This window comes from Erinaceus europaeus, chromosome 6, assembly GCF_950295315.1.
Source record: "Erinaceus europaeus chromosome 6, mEriEur2.1, whole genome shotgun sequence".
In the NCBI taxonomy this organism is placed as follows: domain Eukaryota; kingdom Metazoa; phylum Chordata; class Mammalia; order Eulipotyphla; family Erinaceidae; genus Erinaceus; species Erinaceus europaeus.
In genome coordinates this window covers 29,822,426-29,836,932 of record NC_080167.1, presented here as the reverse complement: position 1 = coordinate 29,836,932, position 14,507 = coordinate 29,822,426, and the positions used below count along the sequence as shown (strand labels likewise).

At 37.4% G+C, this 14,507-nt stretch overlaps 1 protein-coding gene across 1 annotated transcript in view; it reads right to left on the bottom strand.

Moving 5' to 3' along the window:
- The window catches only part of PCNX2 (pecanex 2), a 345,728-nt gene that overhangs the window by 96,867 nt on the left and 234,354 nt on the right, over positions 1-14,507 (bottom strand). Inside the window, exon 24 of the mRNA XM_007522914.3 lies at positions 6,725-6,783. Within this exon, the coding sequence (XP_007522976.2) occupies positions 6,725-6,783 (59 nt within the window). The remainder of the gene's footprint in view (positions 1-6,724; positions 6,784-14,507) is intronic.

Here is a 14,507-nt window from a genome sequence, read left to right as displayed (position 1 = left end):
TACTAGGGAAAGAGAGAGGCAGACTGGGAGTATGGATCTACCAGTCAATGCCCATGTTCAGCGGGGAAGCAATTACAGAAGCCAGACCTTCCACCTTCTGCAACCCACAATGACCTTGGGTCCATACTTCCAGAGGGATAAAGAATAGGAAAGCTATCAGGGGAGGGGATGGTATATAGAGATCTGGTGGTGGGAGTTGTGTGGAGTTGTACCCCTCCTATCCTATGGTTTTGTTAATGTCTCCTTTTTAAAATAAATAAATAAATAAAAGAGAGAGAGAAAATATTCTATTTATGTATTCATTTATTGGATAGAGTCAGAGAAAAGTTGAGAGGGGAGAGGGAGATACATAGGAAAAGAGACAGAGAGACACCTGCAGCCCTGCTTCACCAATCATGAAACTTTTCCCCTGTAGATGGAGACCAGGGGCCTGAACCCTGGTCCTTGTACACTGTAATGTGTGCCCTCAACCAGGTGTACTTCTGCCTGGCCGAAGAAGTATAAATTTACTCAAAAAATTAAAAAAGTAAAATCTAATGCAAGCCTCAAGGCTACCCTTGAAAGTAACTACAATAGTAGAAACAGTGATTTAGGGAGACCCAGACTTAAGATCTGAATAGAATTCATGTACTCTGTACTCATGGAGACAGATCATGGGTTTGGGTACATGACAATGAAGACTGCCTCCAAATATACCCACATGGATTTATCTCTATGAAATCTATAAGATAACACTATTAAGTTATAAATATCCTTGCTTAGCATTAGTGACAGCTAAAAACTGAATTGAAATTGGTGCATTTTTAACCTGATTGTGATTAACAGGTAAAAACAAACTATTCTGTGGGCTGAGTCATGCCATGTAGTTAAATGAAGGATCAGTGCGCTTAACATGCTATGTACAAAAAGCATTCTATGTACGTTAAGCCTGTATGACCTACCATTATACTAATTTTCTGATACATTTATAAATAAATCGCAGATAAATCCTGACATTAATGAGATAATAGCTGTCTCTGGCACTCTTATAGGACTGAGAGTATTATCTTCTGCTTAGTTGTTCAAACTGATCTTTAAATGAAACAAAATAATAAAGACCATTAAAAAGTGGAGAGCTTATAGAAATCTAAACTCCCAGAGGGTTAAGAAATAGGAAAACTATTATGAATTGTGCTGCTATGAACATAGGAGTACACACCTCTTTTTGGTTGGGTGTTATGGAGTCCTTGGGGTATAACCCCAGGATCCTTTTGGATCTCCTTTGAGTTATATACAAGATACTGGGTACTATACAGCAAACCCTAACAAAAGGACTTTTCAAAGTTAACCAATCAAACCCAATTGCAAGGAAGACTAAAGCAGAAACAAACCAATGGGACTACATCAAATTGAAAAGCTTCTGCACATCCAAAGAAACCATTAAGCAAAGAAAGAGACCCCTCACAGAATGGGAGAAGATCTTCACATGCCATACATCAGACAAGAAACTAATCACCAAAATATATAAAGAGCTCAGCAAACTTAGCAACAAAAAAGCAAATGACCACATCCCAAAATGGGCAGAGGATATGAACAAAATATTCACTACAGAGGAGACCCAAAAAGCTAACAAACATATGAAAAACTGCTCTAGGTCACTGATTGTCAAAGAAATGCAAATTAAGACAACACTAAGATATCACCTCACTCCTGTAAGAATGGCATACATCAAAAAGGACAGCAGCAACAAATGCTGGAGAGGTTGTGGGGACAGAGGAACCCTTTTACATTGCTGGTGGGAATGTAAATTGGTCCAGCCTCTGTGGAGAGCAGTCTAGAAAACTCTCAGAAGACTAGACATGGACCTTCCATATGATCCAGTAATTCCTCTCCTGGGGTTATACCCCAAGGAATCCATAACACCCAACTAAAAAGAGGTGTGTACTCCTATGTTCATAGCAGCACAATTCATAATAGCTAAAACCTGGAAGCAACCCAGGTGCCCAACAACAGATGAGTGGCTGAGAAATCTGTGGTAGATATACACAATGGAATACTATGCAGCTATCAAGAATAATGAACCCACCTTCTCTGACCCATCTTGGACAGAGCTAGAAGGAATTATGTTAAGTGAGCTAAGTCAGAAAGATAAAGATGAGTATGGGATGATCCCACTCATCAACAGAAGTTGAGTAAGAAGATCTGAAAGGGAAACTAAAAGCAGGGCCTGACCAAATTACAGCAGGAACCTCACATCTCCACTCTAGAGCCTCTACTTCCCCCAGTCCTGGAACCATTGGATAGGACCCACTTTTCCCGTATGCCTCTCCCAACACATATCAAATAATATTGCATCTGCCGATCACAACCTAACCAACACAACGATTGCCACCTCAACATGCTTCACCTCAGACTGTGTCCAGAGACTTCACGTGTGGAATGACAACCCTTCAGCTTTATTACTCGGGTGAGACCTTACCTTTCATAGTATACTCTAATTCCATCTCAGGTGGTTCACTTTCTAACAAAGTCCCAAAACCTAGATATACACCAGTTTCTGTGAGAGAGAGCATATGTTCACACGTATCCGTAAACTACTGCAAAATATATACCTGAAAGCAGAAGTACACTAGAGTTTGCAGTGAGTACCCCCCTAACACTTCCTCTCCACTATTTCAAGCTTTGGGTCCATGATTGCTCAACAACTTGTTTGGCTTCGTATGTTAACTCTTTTCAGTCAGCAGGTTCCCGATGTCATCAGGATGCCGGCCATGCTTCCCTAGACTGAAGACCCCACCAGTGTGTCCTGGAGCTCCGCTTCCCCAGAGACCCACCCTACTAGGGAAAGAGAGAGGCAGACTGGGAGTATGGACCGACCAGTCAACGCCCATGTTCAGCGGGGAAGCAATTACAGAAGCCAGACCTTCTACCTTCTGCAACCCACAATGACCCTGGGTCCATGCTCCCGGAGGCATAGAGAATGGGAAAGCTATCAGGGAAGGGGGTGGGATATGGAGATTGGGTGGTGGGAATTGTATGGAGTTGTACCCCTCCTACCCTATGGTTTTGTTAATTAATCCTTTCTTAAATAAAAAAGAAAAAAAAATGAAATAGGAAAACTATCAGGGGAGGGAATGAGATGTGGTGTTCTGGTGGTGGGAACTGTGTGGAGTTGTACCCCTTTTATCCTATGGTTTTGTCAGTGTTTCCTTTTTATAAATAAAAATTTAAAACAAAAAAAATTTTATTGCAATAAATAAAAAAATAAAAATAAACCAATGAGTGTAAATCAAGTTGCAAAGCTTCTGCATAGCCAAAGAACCCCACCCCGCAAAACATAAAATGAAAACCCCTTACAGAACTGGAGACCTTTATACATCATACAAAAGGCTATTAACCAAATTAAAAAAAGAGCAGCAAAAAAGCCAAATGACTCTATTCAAAAGTGGGAAGAGGATATAAACAGAATATTCTCCAAAGAAGAGATCCAAAAGGCCAACAGACATGAAAAAAAAATATTGCCCCAAGTCATTGATTGTCAGAGAAATGCAAATAAAGATAATGAGAAACCACTTCACCCCTGTGAGAATGTCATACATCAGAAAATATAGTAACTACTAATGCTGGAGAAGTAGTGGGGGCAAATGAACCGTCCTGCATTGCTGGTGGGAATGTAAATTGGTTCAACCCCTGTGGAATACAGTTTGGAAAACTCTCAGAAGACTAGGAAAGGACCGGCAATTCCTCTCCTAGAGCCAAACACACCCATCCCAAAAGATCTGAGTATACCTACAGTAGCACAATTTGTAATAGCCAAAACCTGGAAGCAACCTAGGTGTCCAACAACAGATGAGTAGCCAAAAAGGCTGTGGTCACAATGGAATACTGCTCAGCTATTAAAAATGAGGAGTTCATCTTTTTCACCTTTTCTTGGATGGAGCTTGAAGGAATCATGTTAAAGGAGATAGGCCAAAAAGAGAAGGATGAATATGAAATGGTATTACTCACAGATAGAAGTTGAGAAATAAGAACAGAAAGGGAAACACAAGCAGAACTTAGACTGGATTTGGTGTAATGCACCAAAGTAAAGGACCATAGGGAGAGGTGGGTTTTTTCAGGTGTTAGTGAAAGACGGTGGAGGAAGACCTAGGCTGGGGGTGAGAACATTTTGTAGAAAACTGAGAAATTTTACACATGTACCAACTGTATTTACTATAAATTGTTAATCCCCCAGTAATAATAATAGTAAAAACAAAGTAAGAGTAAATTTAAATAAGTAAAAATATTATTTGAAAATAAGTGATTTAGGATGTCCAATTTGTCTGCACATGGAATACAAATAACTCCAATATAATCAAGAAAATGTAAACAATATTAATTTTTTTACATTTTCACTTATTTTCCTCACCTTGCTCAAAATGATACATATACTTTTTAAAAAAGATTTTATTTATTATTAATGAGAAAGGTAAGAGGAGAGAGAGAAAGAACTAGATACCACTCCAATACATGTGCTGCCAGGGACAGAACTCGGGACCTCATGCTTGAGAATCCAGTGCTTTATCCACTGCGCCACCTCCCAAACCACGATACACATACTCTTAAAGGAGTTACAATATAATCAGGTATTAAAGACTAAACACTTCCTCAACAATTCAAAATAAAATGTTATGATAACTGGAGTTGAACTATAATATGTAAATGAAACTGTATCCACGTTTATAGTGAAAAGTTATAATTCTCTGTGTTAATAAAGCATATATATATATATATATATTAGATTTATCTGGAGCTGATTAAAAAGAATGGAGATTTTAGAATACACTATTTGTCAGTATAATTAGATGAAGATAAAACAATTTTGTCCAGATACTTATTGTACTGACATAAAGTTAACAACTATACAAACCTGATTTTCAGGCTTTTTTCAAATTTCAAGTTAATAATGTATATGCAATTTAAATATAAGTAATGAACACAAAACAATTTTTTTTCAGAGAAAAATTTGTAATAGGAAGACAGAAGGTTGAGTAAAAATATAAAGCAAGAGCTGAGCTGTGGACACTCAACTGAGTGCACATACTATGTGCAAGAACCCAGGTTTGAGTCCCTAGCCACACCTGCAGCAGGGAATCTTCACAAATGGTGAAGCAGTACTAAAGCTGTCTTTTTTCTCTCTCCCTATCCCCCCTTCCCCTGTCAATTTCTCTCTGTCATATCAAACAAAAAGAAAAGAAAAAGGAATAAAAGGAACACTAGGATCAGTGAATTCATGATGCAGCTACCAAGCCTCAACAATAACCCTGGGGGCAACTAAAAAAAAAAAAGAAAAAGAAAGAAAGCAAAGCAAATCAAAGCAAAGAAAAATAAAAGTAAATAGAAATTAGGTAAATTTTACTTTCTTATATTAAAAACTAGGTGGAATGTTTTTATTTATTTTTGCTAAAGATGGAGAGAAACTGAGAGGGAAAGGGAGATAAAGACAGACACTTGCAGACCTGCTTCAGCACTAGAGAAGCTGCCTCCTGCAGACAGGGGCCAGGAGCTTGAACCAGGGTCCTTGTGCACTGTAATGTGTGTGCTCAACCAGATGCACTACCACCCAGTCCCGAGGTAGAATGTTTTTGTTTTTTTGCCTCCAGGGTTACTGCTGGGGCTTGGTAAGGGCACTATGAATCCTTTGCTCCTGGCAGCCACTTTTCATTTTTTATTGGATATGACAGATATAAATTGAGAGGGGAGGGGGATATAGAGAGGAAAAGAAGCAGAGAGACACCTGCAGACCTGCTTCACAATTTGTGAAGGAACCCTCCAGCAGGTGGGAAGCCAGGGCTTGAATCTGGATCCTTGCGCAGGTCCTTGTGCTTCATATTATGTGCACTTAACCCAGTGCACCCGACCCCCAGTAGAATGTTTTTAAATGAGACAGTTTATGTAAGTAAAACTTAAAATAATGGTCTAGTAGGTAAATCCCTCTATAGTCTAATGTTAATGTAAGTTTCTGAAAACTTGTGGTTCTGGACCCCTGATCCTAGTATGGTTTGCATTTTAGTACTTCATACTGCTAATATTTTTTCCAAACAATCTTTTGCTTAAAGACCAATACTGTTAAAAAAAAAAGTACCTAAGTTTGATGTAGGAGTGCTTTGCAGACATTCAACATAGAAAGGAGATAATTATACCCATGTGGCAACAACTATACTATAAACAACTATTCCCAACTAGTAAATGACTTCAAAAAGAGATCCATACTGAGTAAGCTTTATTGTCTTGAACTGACATTTACATATACAAACCAAAGTGCTTTTATTCAGTACTGAACAGGGTATCAATACTAGATAATGTAGGAACACGTTTCCAAATGAAATCAGACTTGATCTGTTTATTTTTAGTTGAATTTTACAATCAATGGTGATAAGAAAGAATGAGTACTAAATTCTCCTTTATAGATTGATGTAATCCACCTATATGTCTACATAATAAAATAGAAAGTTGGGGGGCAGCAGGTGACTTACCTGATAGAGCACACACTAGGACCCAGTTTCAAGTCCCAAGTCACCACATAGAAGTATCTGCAGGAGCAGTAAAGTATTACTATGGTTCTATCATTCTATGTCTCTCACCTTCTGTTTTTAAAAAGAGGTCCACTGAGAACAGTGGAGTTGTGCAAACACTCAGCCCCATTAATAACCATGGTGGCGAAAAATAAAATAAATGTTTAAAAGGAGAAAAGATATTTTCTTACCTGGATCTTTTTCAATTTGGACCACCAGCCTGGTGTTGGAATTATCCACACGCCTTGTACTAGAAAGAGTCATAGAAAGGTGAAAGTTCATGGTTAGAGCTCTACAGATAAGACAATTTTTAAAAATACAATCAGCTGTGTGAGTGGTAAATGCAAGGAGATATAGAAATAAAATATTAGAATGGCTGCTCCAGTTTGACAATTATGCAGAAAGAGAGAGGAATTTCATGATAAATAAGAAAGAAAAGGTACAAGTGAAGGCAAGAAATGACTAAGTCTTATGATTTGGAAAAATGACCTTGTGCCTTATCAGTTTTTATCACTATATTCACAAAGTGAATGAAAGAAGTTGAATTGAAGGGCTGAGTGGTGATAGATTTTCTTCAGCCTTTCCCCTTGTCCTATACTGCAACCTTTCCATCACCTACATCCTTTGCAATTCTTGAATTATTCACTTGTAGTACTCCTTCTCATTGCCATATTTTCATTAACTCTACTTTCCTTCCATGATGCTCACTCCAGTTGCCTTTCACACATCTTCTCATTTGCAGCATGTCATGATTAATATAACTATTATTAATCACTAGTAGATAATGATTCCAACTAACATTTATTTGACATTTATCAATATTGAGTACTTTGCATACAGTAATTCATTATATTATCACAATTATTAGTATTTTCTAAAGCAGGTAGTATAGTTATACCTATTCTCATAAAGGATGAACCAGAGCCCTGTGTTGATTCTCTTTTCACAACACCAAATGTATAATAAGTAGCAGATTCTGAACTCAGGCTATTTCTGGTGCCTCTACATTAGATGATGCCATACACTTCTTTGTGAAGCTATCTAATGATATCAGTCTCTCACACCCAATTTTATAACACATAAGAAGAAATATCTGAATTCTAACTGTCTTTTGTACTTTATTATTTGGAATCAGAAGAAATAAAACAAATAGAAAGTTACTTAGGTGAAAGTATCATTCAAATGAAATAAAAGGTCTACTTATAGAAAAACATATTCTACTTGCATGTTTTAGCTATTTAACAACCACCTAGGTTTGATCTTTGCAGAATAGTCTCTACAGATTCATTCTACAGAGTAGGGATATATTGTTATATCTTTAAAAAGTGATTAACCCCAGCAAAGTTTTATGTTATTTTTTTAATTTTCCTACCAAATGCCCTCAGATTAAAAAAATAAATGAGGCCAGCTTGGTAGAAAATAAAGCAAACAATAAAGTCTTTCTAGCCAAGACTGAAATCCTACACCAGTAAAGTTATTTCCTAAATGGAATGTTAATTTACCCTTAAGACCAAGGGGAAATGGAATTTCAGAATCAAAATAAAGTCTTTAAAGTGGGTCTGAACCAAGAGAAAGTCAGTTACTAAGCTCCATGTGGAATTAAAACACCTTCTAAAACTGTGTTAACTAGAAAGCTATCTTTTTTTTTTTATATAAAAAGGAAACACTGAGTCCCAAAATGTGGAAGCTCAATAGTATACTTCTTAACAACTTCTGGGTCAAAGAGGAAATCAAGGAAGAAATCAAAATGTTTCAAGTGTTCAATGAAAATGAAGACACAAGTTATCAAAATATTTGGGACACAGCTAAGGCAGTACTGAGAGGGAAGTTCATAGCTATATAAGCACACATTAGGAAACAAGAAAAAGTACAAATAAACAGTCTAATTGCATATCTTAAAGACCTAGAAGAAGAACAAAGGAACCCTAAAGCAACCAGAAGGACAGAAATCACTAAAGTTAGGGAAGAAATAAATAACATTGAGAATAAGAAAACCATACAAAAGATCAATGAAAGTAAATGTTGGTTCTTCGAAAGAGTGAAAAAAATCGACAAACCTTTAGCCAGACTCACAAAACAAAAAAGGGAGAAGACCCAAATAAATCGGATAGTAAATGAAAGAGGAGATATAACAACAGACACCGCAGAAATTCAACATATCATGTGAGGCTTCTATGAACAACTATATGCCACCAAGCTAGAGAACCTGGAAGAAATGGATGATTTCCTAGATACCTACCAACTTCCAAAACTAAGTAAAGAGGAAGTAGATAACATGAACAGGCCCATCACAGCCAATGAAATTGAAACAGTTATCAAAAATCTCCCCAAAAATAAACGTCCTGGACCAGATGGTTTTACAAATGAATTCCACAAAACCTTCAAAAAAGAACTAATACCTCTGCTTTTAAAAGTCTTCCAGAAGATTGAAGACACTAGAATACTCCCTGCCAGCTTTTATGAAGCTAACATCACTCTGATACTAAAAGCAGACAGGGACACAACCAAAAAAGAAAACTACAGACCAATATCTCTGATGAACATAGATGCTACAATACTGAACAAAATTCTACCCAACTGGATACAGAAGTATATTAAAAAGATTGTTCATCATGACCAAGTGGGGTTTATCCCAGGCATGCAAGGTTGGTTTAATATATGTAAATCAGTCAATGTGATCCACCACATCAACAAAAGCAAGACCAAAAACCACATGGTCATATCAATAGATGCAGAGAAAGCCTTTGACAAAATACATCCCTTTATGATCAAAACACTACAAAAAATGGGAAAAATGGAAAATTTCTGAAGATAGTGGAGTCTCTATATAGCAAACCTACAGCCAACATCATACTCAATGGTGAAAAACTGGAAGCATTTCCACTCAGATCAGGTACTAGACAGGGCTGCCCACTATCACCATTACTATTCAACATAATGTTGGAAGTTCTTGCCATAGCAATCAGGCAGGAGCAAGGAATTAAAGGGATACAGATGGGAAGAGAAGAAGTCAAACTCTCCTTATTTGCAGATGACATGATAGTATACACAGAAAAACCTAAGGAATCCAGCAAGAAGCTTTTGGAAATCATCTGGAAATACAGTAAGGTGTCAGACTACAAAATTAACATTCAAAAGTCAGTGGCATTCCTCTATGCAAACACTAAGCTAGAAGAAATTGAAATCCAGAAATCAATTCCTTTTACTATAGCAACAAAAACAATAAAATATCTAGGAGTAAACCTAATCAAAGAAGTGAAAGACTTGTATACTGAAAATTATGAGTCACTACTCAAGGAAATTGAAAAAGACACAAAGAAGTGGGAAGATATTCCATGTTCATGGGTTGGAAGACTTAACATCATCAAAATGAATATACTACCCAGAGCCATATACAAATTTAATGCTATCCCCATCAAGATCCCAAGTATATTTTTTAGGAGAATAGAACAAATGCTACAAAATGTTTATCTGGAACCAGAAAAGACCTAGAATTGCCAAAACAATCTTGAGAAAAAAGAACAGAACCGGAGGCATCACACTCCCAGATCTCAAATTGTATTATAGGGCCATTGTCATCAAAACTGCTTGGTACCGGAACACGAATAGACACACTGACCAGTGGAATAGAATTGAGGGCCCAGAAGTGAGCCCCCACACCTATGGACATCTAATCTTTGACAAAGGGGCTCAGACTATTAAATGGGGAAACCAGAGTCTCTTCAACAAATGGTGTTGGAAACAATGGGTTGAAACATGCAGAAGAATGAAACTGAACCACTGTGTTTCAACAAATACAAAAGTAAATTCCAAGTGGATCAAGGACTTGGATGTTAGACCACAAACTATCAGATACTTAGAAGAAAATATTGGCATAACTCTTTTCCACATAAATTTTAAAGACATCTTCAATGAAAGGAATCCAATTACAAAGAAGACTAAGGCAAGTATAAACCTATGGGACTACATCATATTAAAAAGCTTCTGTACAGCAAAAGAAACCACTACCCAAACCAAGAGACCCCTCACAGAATGGGAGAATATCTTTACATGCCATACATCAGACAAGAGTTTAATAACCAACATATATAAAGAGCTTGCCAAACTCAACAACAAGAAAACAAATAACACCATCCAAAAATGGGGGGAGGACATGGAATGAATATTCACCACAGAAGGGATCAAAAAGGCCGAGAAACACATGAAAAAATGCTCCAAGTCTCTGATTGTTAGAGAAATGCAAATAAAGACAACAATGAGATACCAGTTCACTCCTGTGAGAATGTCATACATCAGAAAAGGTAACAGCAGAAAATGCTGGAGAGGGTGTGGGGTCAAAGGAACCCTCCTACACTGCTGGTGGGAATGTCAATTGGTCCAGCCTCTGTGGAGAACAGTCTGGAGAACTCTCAGAAGGCTAGAAATGGACTTACCCTATGATCCTACAATTCCTCTCCTGGGGATATATCCTAAGGAACCCAACATATCCATCCAAAAAGATCTGTGTACACATATGTTCTTGGCAGCACAATTTGTAATAGCCAAAACCTGGAAGCAACCCAGGTGTCCAACAACAGATGAGTGGCTGAGCAAGTTGTGGTATATATACACAATGGAATACTACTCAGCTGTAAAAAATGGTGACTTCACCATTTTCAGCCAATTTTGGATGGACCTTGACAAAATCATGTTGAGTGAAATAAGTCAGAAACAGAAGGATGAATATGGGATGATCTCACTCTCAGGCAGAAGTTGAAAAACAAGATCAGAAAAGAAAACACAAGTAGAACCTGAAACGGAATTGGTGTATCGCACCAAAGTAAAAGACTCTGGCAGGGTGGGTGGGGAGAATACAGGTCCAAGAAGGAATCAGAGGACCTAGTGGGGGTTGTATTGTTATATGGGAAACTGTGGAATGTTATGCATGAACAAACTATTGTACTTACTGATGAATATAAAACATTAATTCCCCAATTAAAAAAGTGGATAAAAAGACAAATCTAAAAAAAAAAAAAAGGAAACACTGACAAAACCATAGGATAAGAGGGGTACAACTCCACACAATTCCCACCACCATAACTCTGTATCCCATCCCCTCCTTTGAAAGCTTTCCTATTTTTTAACCCTCTGGGAGTATGGACCCAAGGTCATTGTGGGATGCAGAAGGTGGAAGGTCCTGCTTCCGTAATTGCTTCCCCGATGAACATAGACGTTGACAGGTTGAGCCATACTCCCAGCCTGGCTCTCTGAGAAAGCTATATTTTTAAGATATATAGAATGCAGGCTGATCACATCAAATCGATGAGGTTTACAGTCAACAATATTTATACCTCTTTCCTATATTAGAGGCTACTCTCTTCCCTGATCAAGCTTTCTGGTCCTTTTCCCAGTCATGACATCATCTTCCCAGACAATAACTTGGATTCACTGGCATATCAGATTTCAGGCTCAGGGGCAAAAAGAAAAAGGAAAAAAAAAAACCTAGTATAGCCACAGGCCCTTTGGAATATAACTAAAATATGCCCACTAGCTATCTACAAAATGGACGATTTCTCCCCTCAACTCTTCAACTGCACTATTCCAGCCCATAGGTCCATGATTTTCAACAATTTGTTTGGCTTTGTATGTTAAGGCTCTTGTCAACCACCAGGCTCCAGATGCTAGCATGATGCCGACCAGACTTCCCTAGACAGACAACCCCACCAATGTGACCTGGAGCTCCACTTCCCCAGATCCCTTACCCACTAGGGAAAGAGAGAGACAGGCTGGGAGTATGGATCGACCTGTCAATGCCCATGTTCAACGGGGAAGCAATTACAGAAGTCAGACCTTCCACCTTCTGCCTCCCACAATGACCTTGGATCCATACTCCCAGAGGGATAAAGAATAGGAAAGCTATCAGGGGAGGAGATGGGATACAGAGTTCTGGTGGTGGGAATTGTGTGAAGCTATACCCCTCTTATCCTATGGTTTTGTCAATGTTTCCTTTTTAAACTAAAAAAAAATTAAAAAAGAATTCAGGCTGCTAAATCCTAATCATCAGTAACCAAAACAAAGCTGCTTGTATACCCTAGGGTCCCTAGAACTCACCAGGTTTCAAAGGAGGTGAAATGTCATTCACAAAGGGCAATTGAGCAACTCTCCACTGTTTTCCTCCTGTATATTTGGTGTGTACCACTCAAATGTATTAATTAGTTCAGTAATTAGATTTCTGCCTTAACCGGTACTACTGCATAAATATCAATTTTATTATTCAACGAGAAAACGGGCATATCTCACTTTCCGGTCTCAGAGGGACTACAGAATACTGGTATGTGTGAAGTGTACTGGTACATTCATACTCTTCAAGCAACAGTCTGTCACACTTTATTGTTGGGCAATGTTACTCTGAGGGTCACATTTAAAAGCCTAGTAATTGGTCTTTCTGGATAAGTTGGCATAAAGCTGGTTTTCTCACTTGAAACTTTGTCTTCTCCCATTATGATACGTCTCCCTAAGTCAAATCATTTTTCCCTTATATGATTTATTCTGAGGAACTTAAATAATTTAATGACTTTCTTTATATTGTTGAGATTTTTACTTATCAATACACACAGACCATGGTATAAGTATTACCATTTTCTAATAGCAAAGTATGATTGGAATGAAAAATTTAATGGGCATCTATTAATAAGGCAAACCCAAGATAGAGTTATGGATGTACTATGTTTCTATTCATGGAAAACCTCAGAGAAATCTGAATACAAAGAAGGCAGCTAGAGCTTAAATAAAAGGACATTCTCATCTTTTCTGATGGATATATACATAGGTTCATTGGGTTTGTTTTACATCTTCTGCTGCCTCTAGTGACTATACTGGTTCTTTCTAAGCCACTGGCATTCTTCTGAGTGCTGTATCACTATGTGCCTCAGAATGATTTGAAGTGAGAAAAATTTCTTGCACAATGGACAGCTGGTTAAGTTTTGGGTCTAAGGTTATTAGTGCACAACACTTGGTACCCCAAATTAATGCTAGGTAGTTGTGGTCAACAAAGTCACTAGGACAGCCAGAATTTTGAATTTCTTCCTACTTAACTTTTAGGACCACAACTTCTGCTCAGTTTAGATTTCTTTCTTTCAGGTCAGCAGTTATTCTTGAGATAAAAATGAATACGAGTACTAAGTATTTTTCTTCTCCAAAATTTTGACCTGAATGTCTAAGTGTCTTAAAAGTTTCAAGAAAGCTATTGGATTTTTTCTTTATGCTTCATTCATTTATTTTTTTTTAGTTACCCCAGTATGGAAGGTGGTTTTGATTACCCAGCACACCATTACTAAAAACTGACTGCTATTATAGTTTGGTGAGATTATATGGAAGGGGATGGAAGGGGGAGTATACTTAATTGTCCTATATACATGTAACCATTTTCCTCAATATTGTGTGAGTATTTAAATATGAATTTTCTTTGTACATTTATGTATATTGTGTTCTATAATACAAGTCAGGTCAATATTGTTAAGTCATTCACCCTGTTGCATAATTTTTGATCACCTGACTAGTCATGAACTAAAGAAAAATGAATTACATTTCCTACCACTACAATGTTTGCATTTCGTACTAAATATCCTTTTGCTTTTCTTTATGCATATTGCTGTGATTTAATGTATTCATAGCTGTAGTTTATATCTTTACTATAGGTTTTAGGTAATATAAAATTTTCTTTTTACATGATATGTACCATTGTTTCGCTTTATTAATTTTTTTGTTTTTAAAACGGAATTATTTTCTACAACATAGAGAAAGAATGACAGAGATGGAAGCTAAAAAGAGACTGGACCAGATGCTTGCTCAGTTCTAGCAAAAGATGGTATTGTGTATTAAACTGCCATTCTCTCCTCCTCTCTGTCTTCCCCTCCTCTCTCCATTTCTCTCTGTCTTATTCAACAACAATGACATCAGTATCAACAACAATAATAATTACAATAATAAAACAAC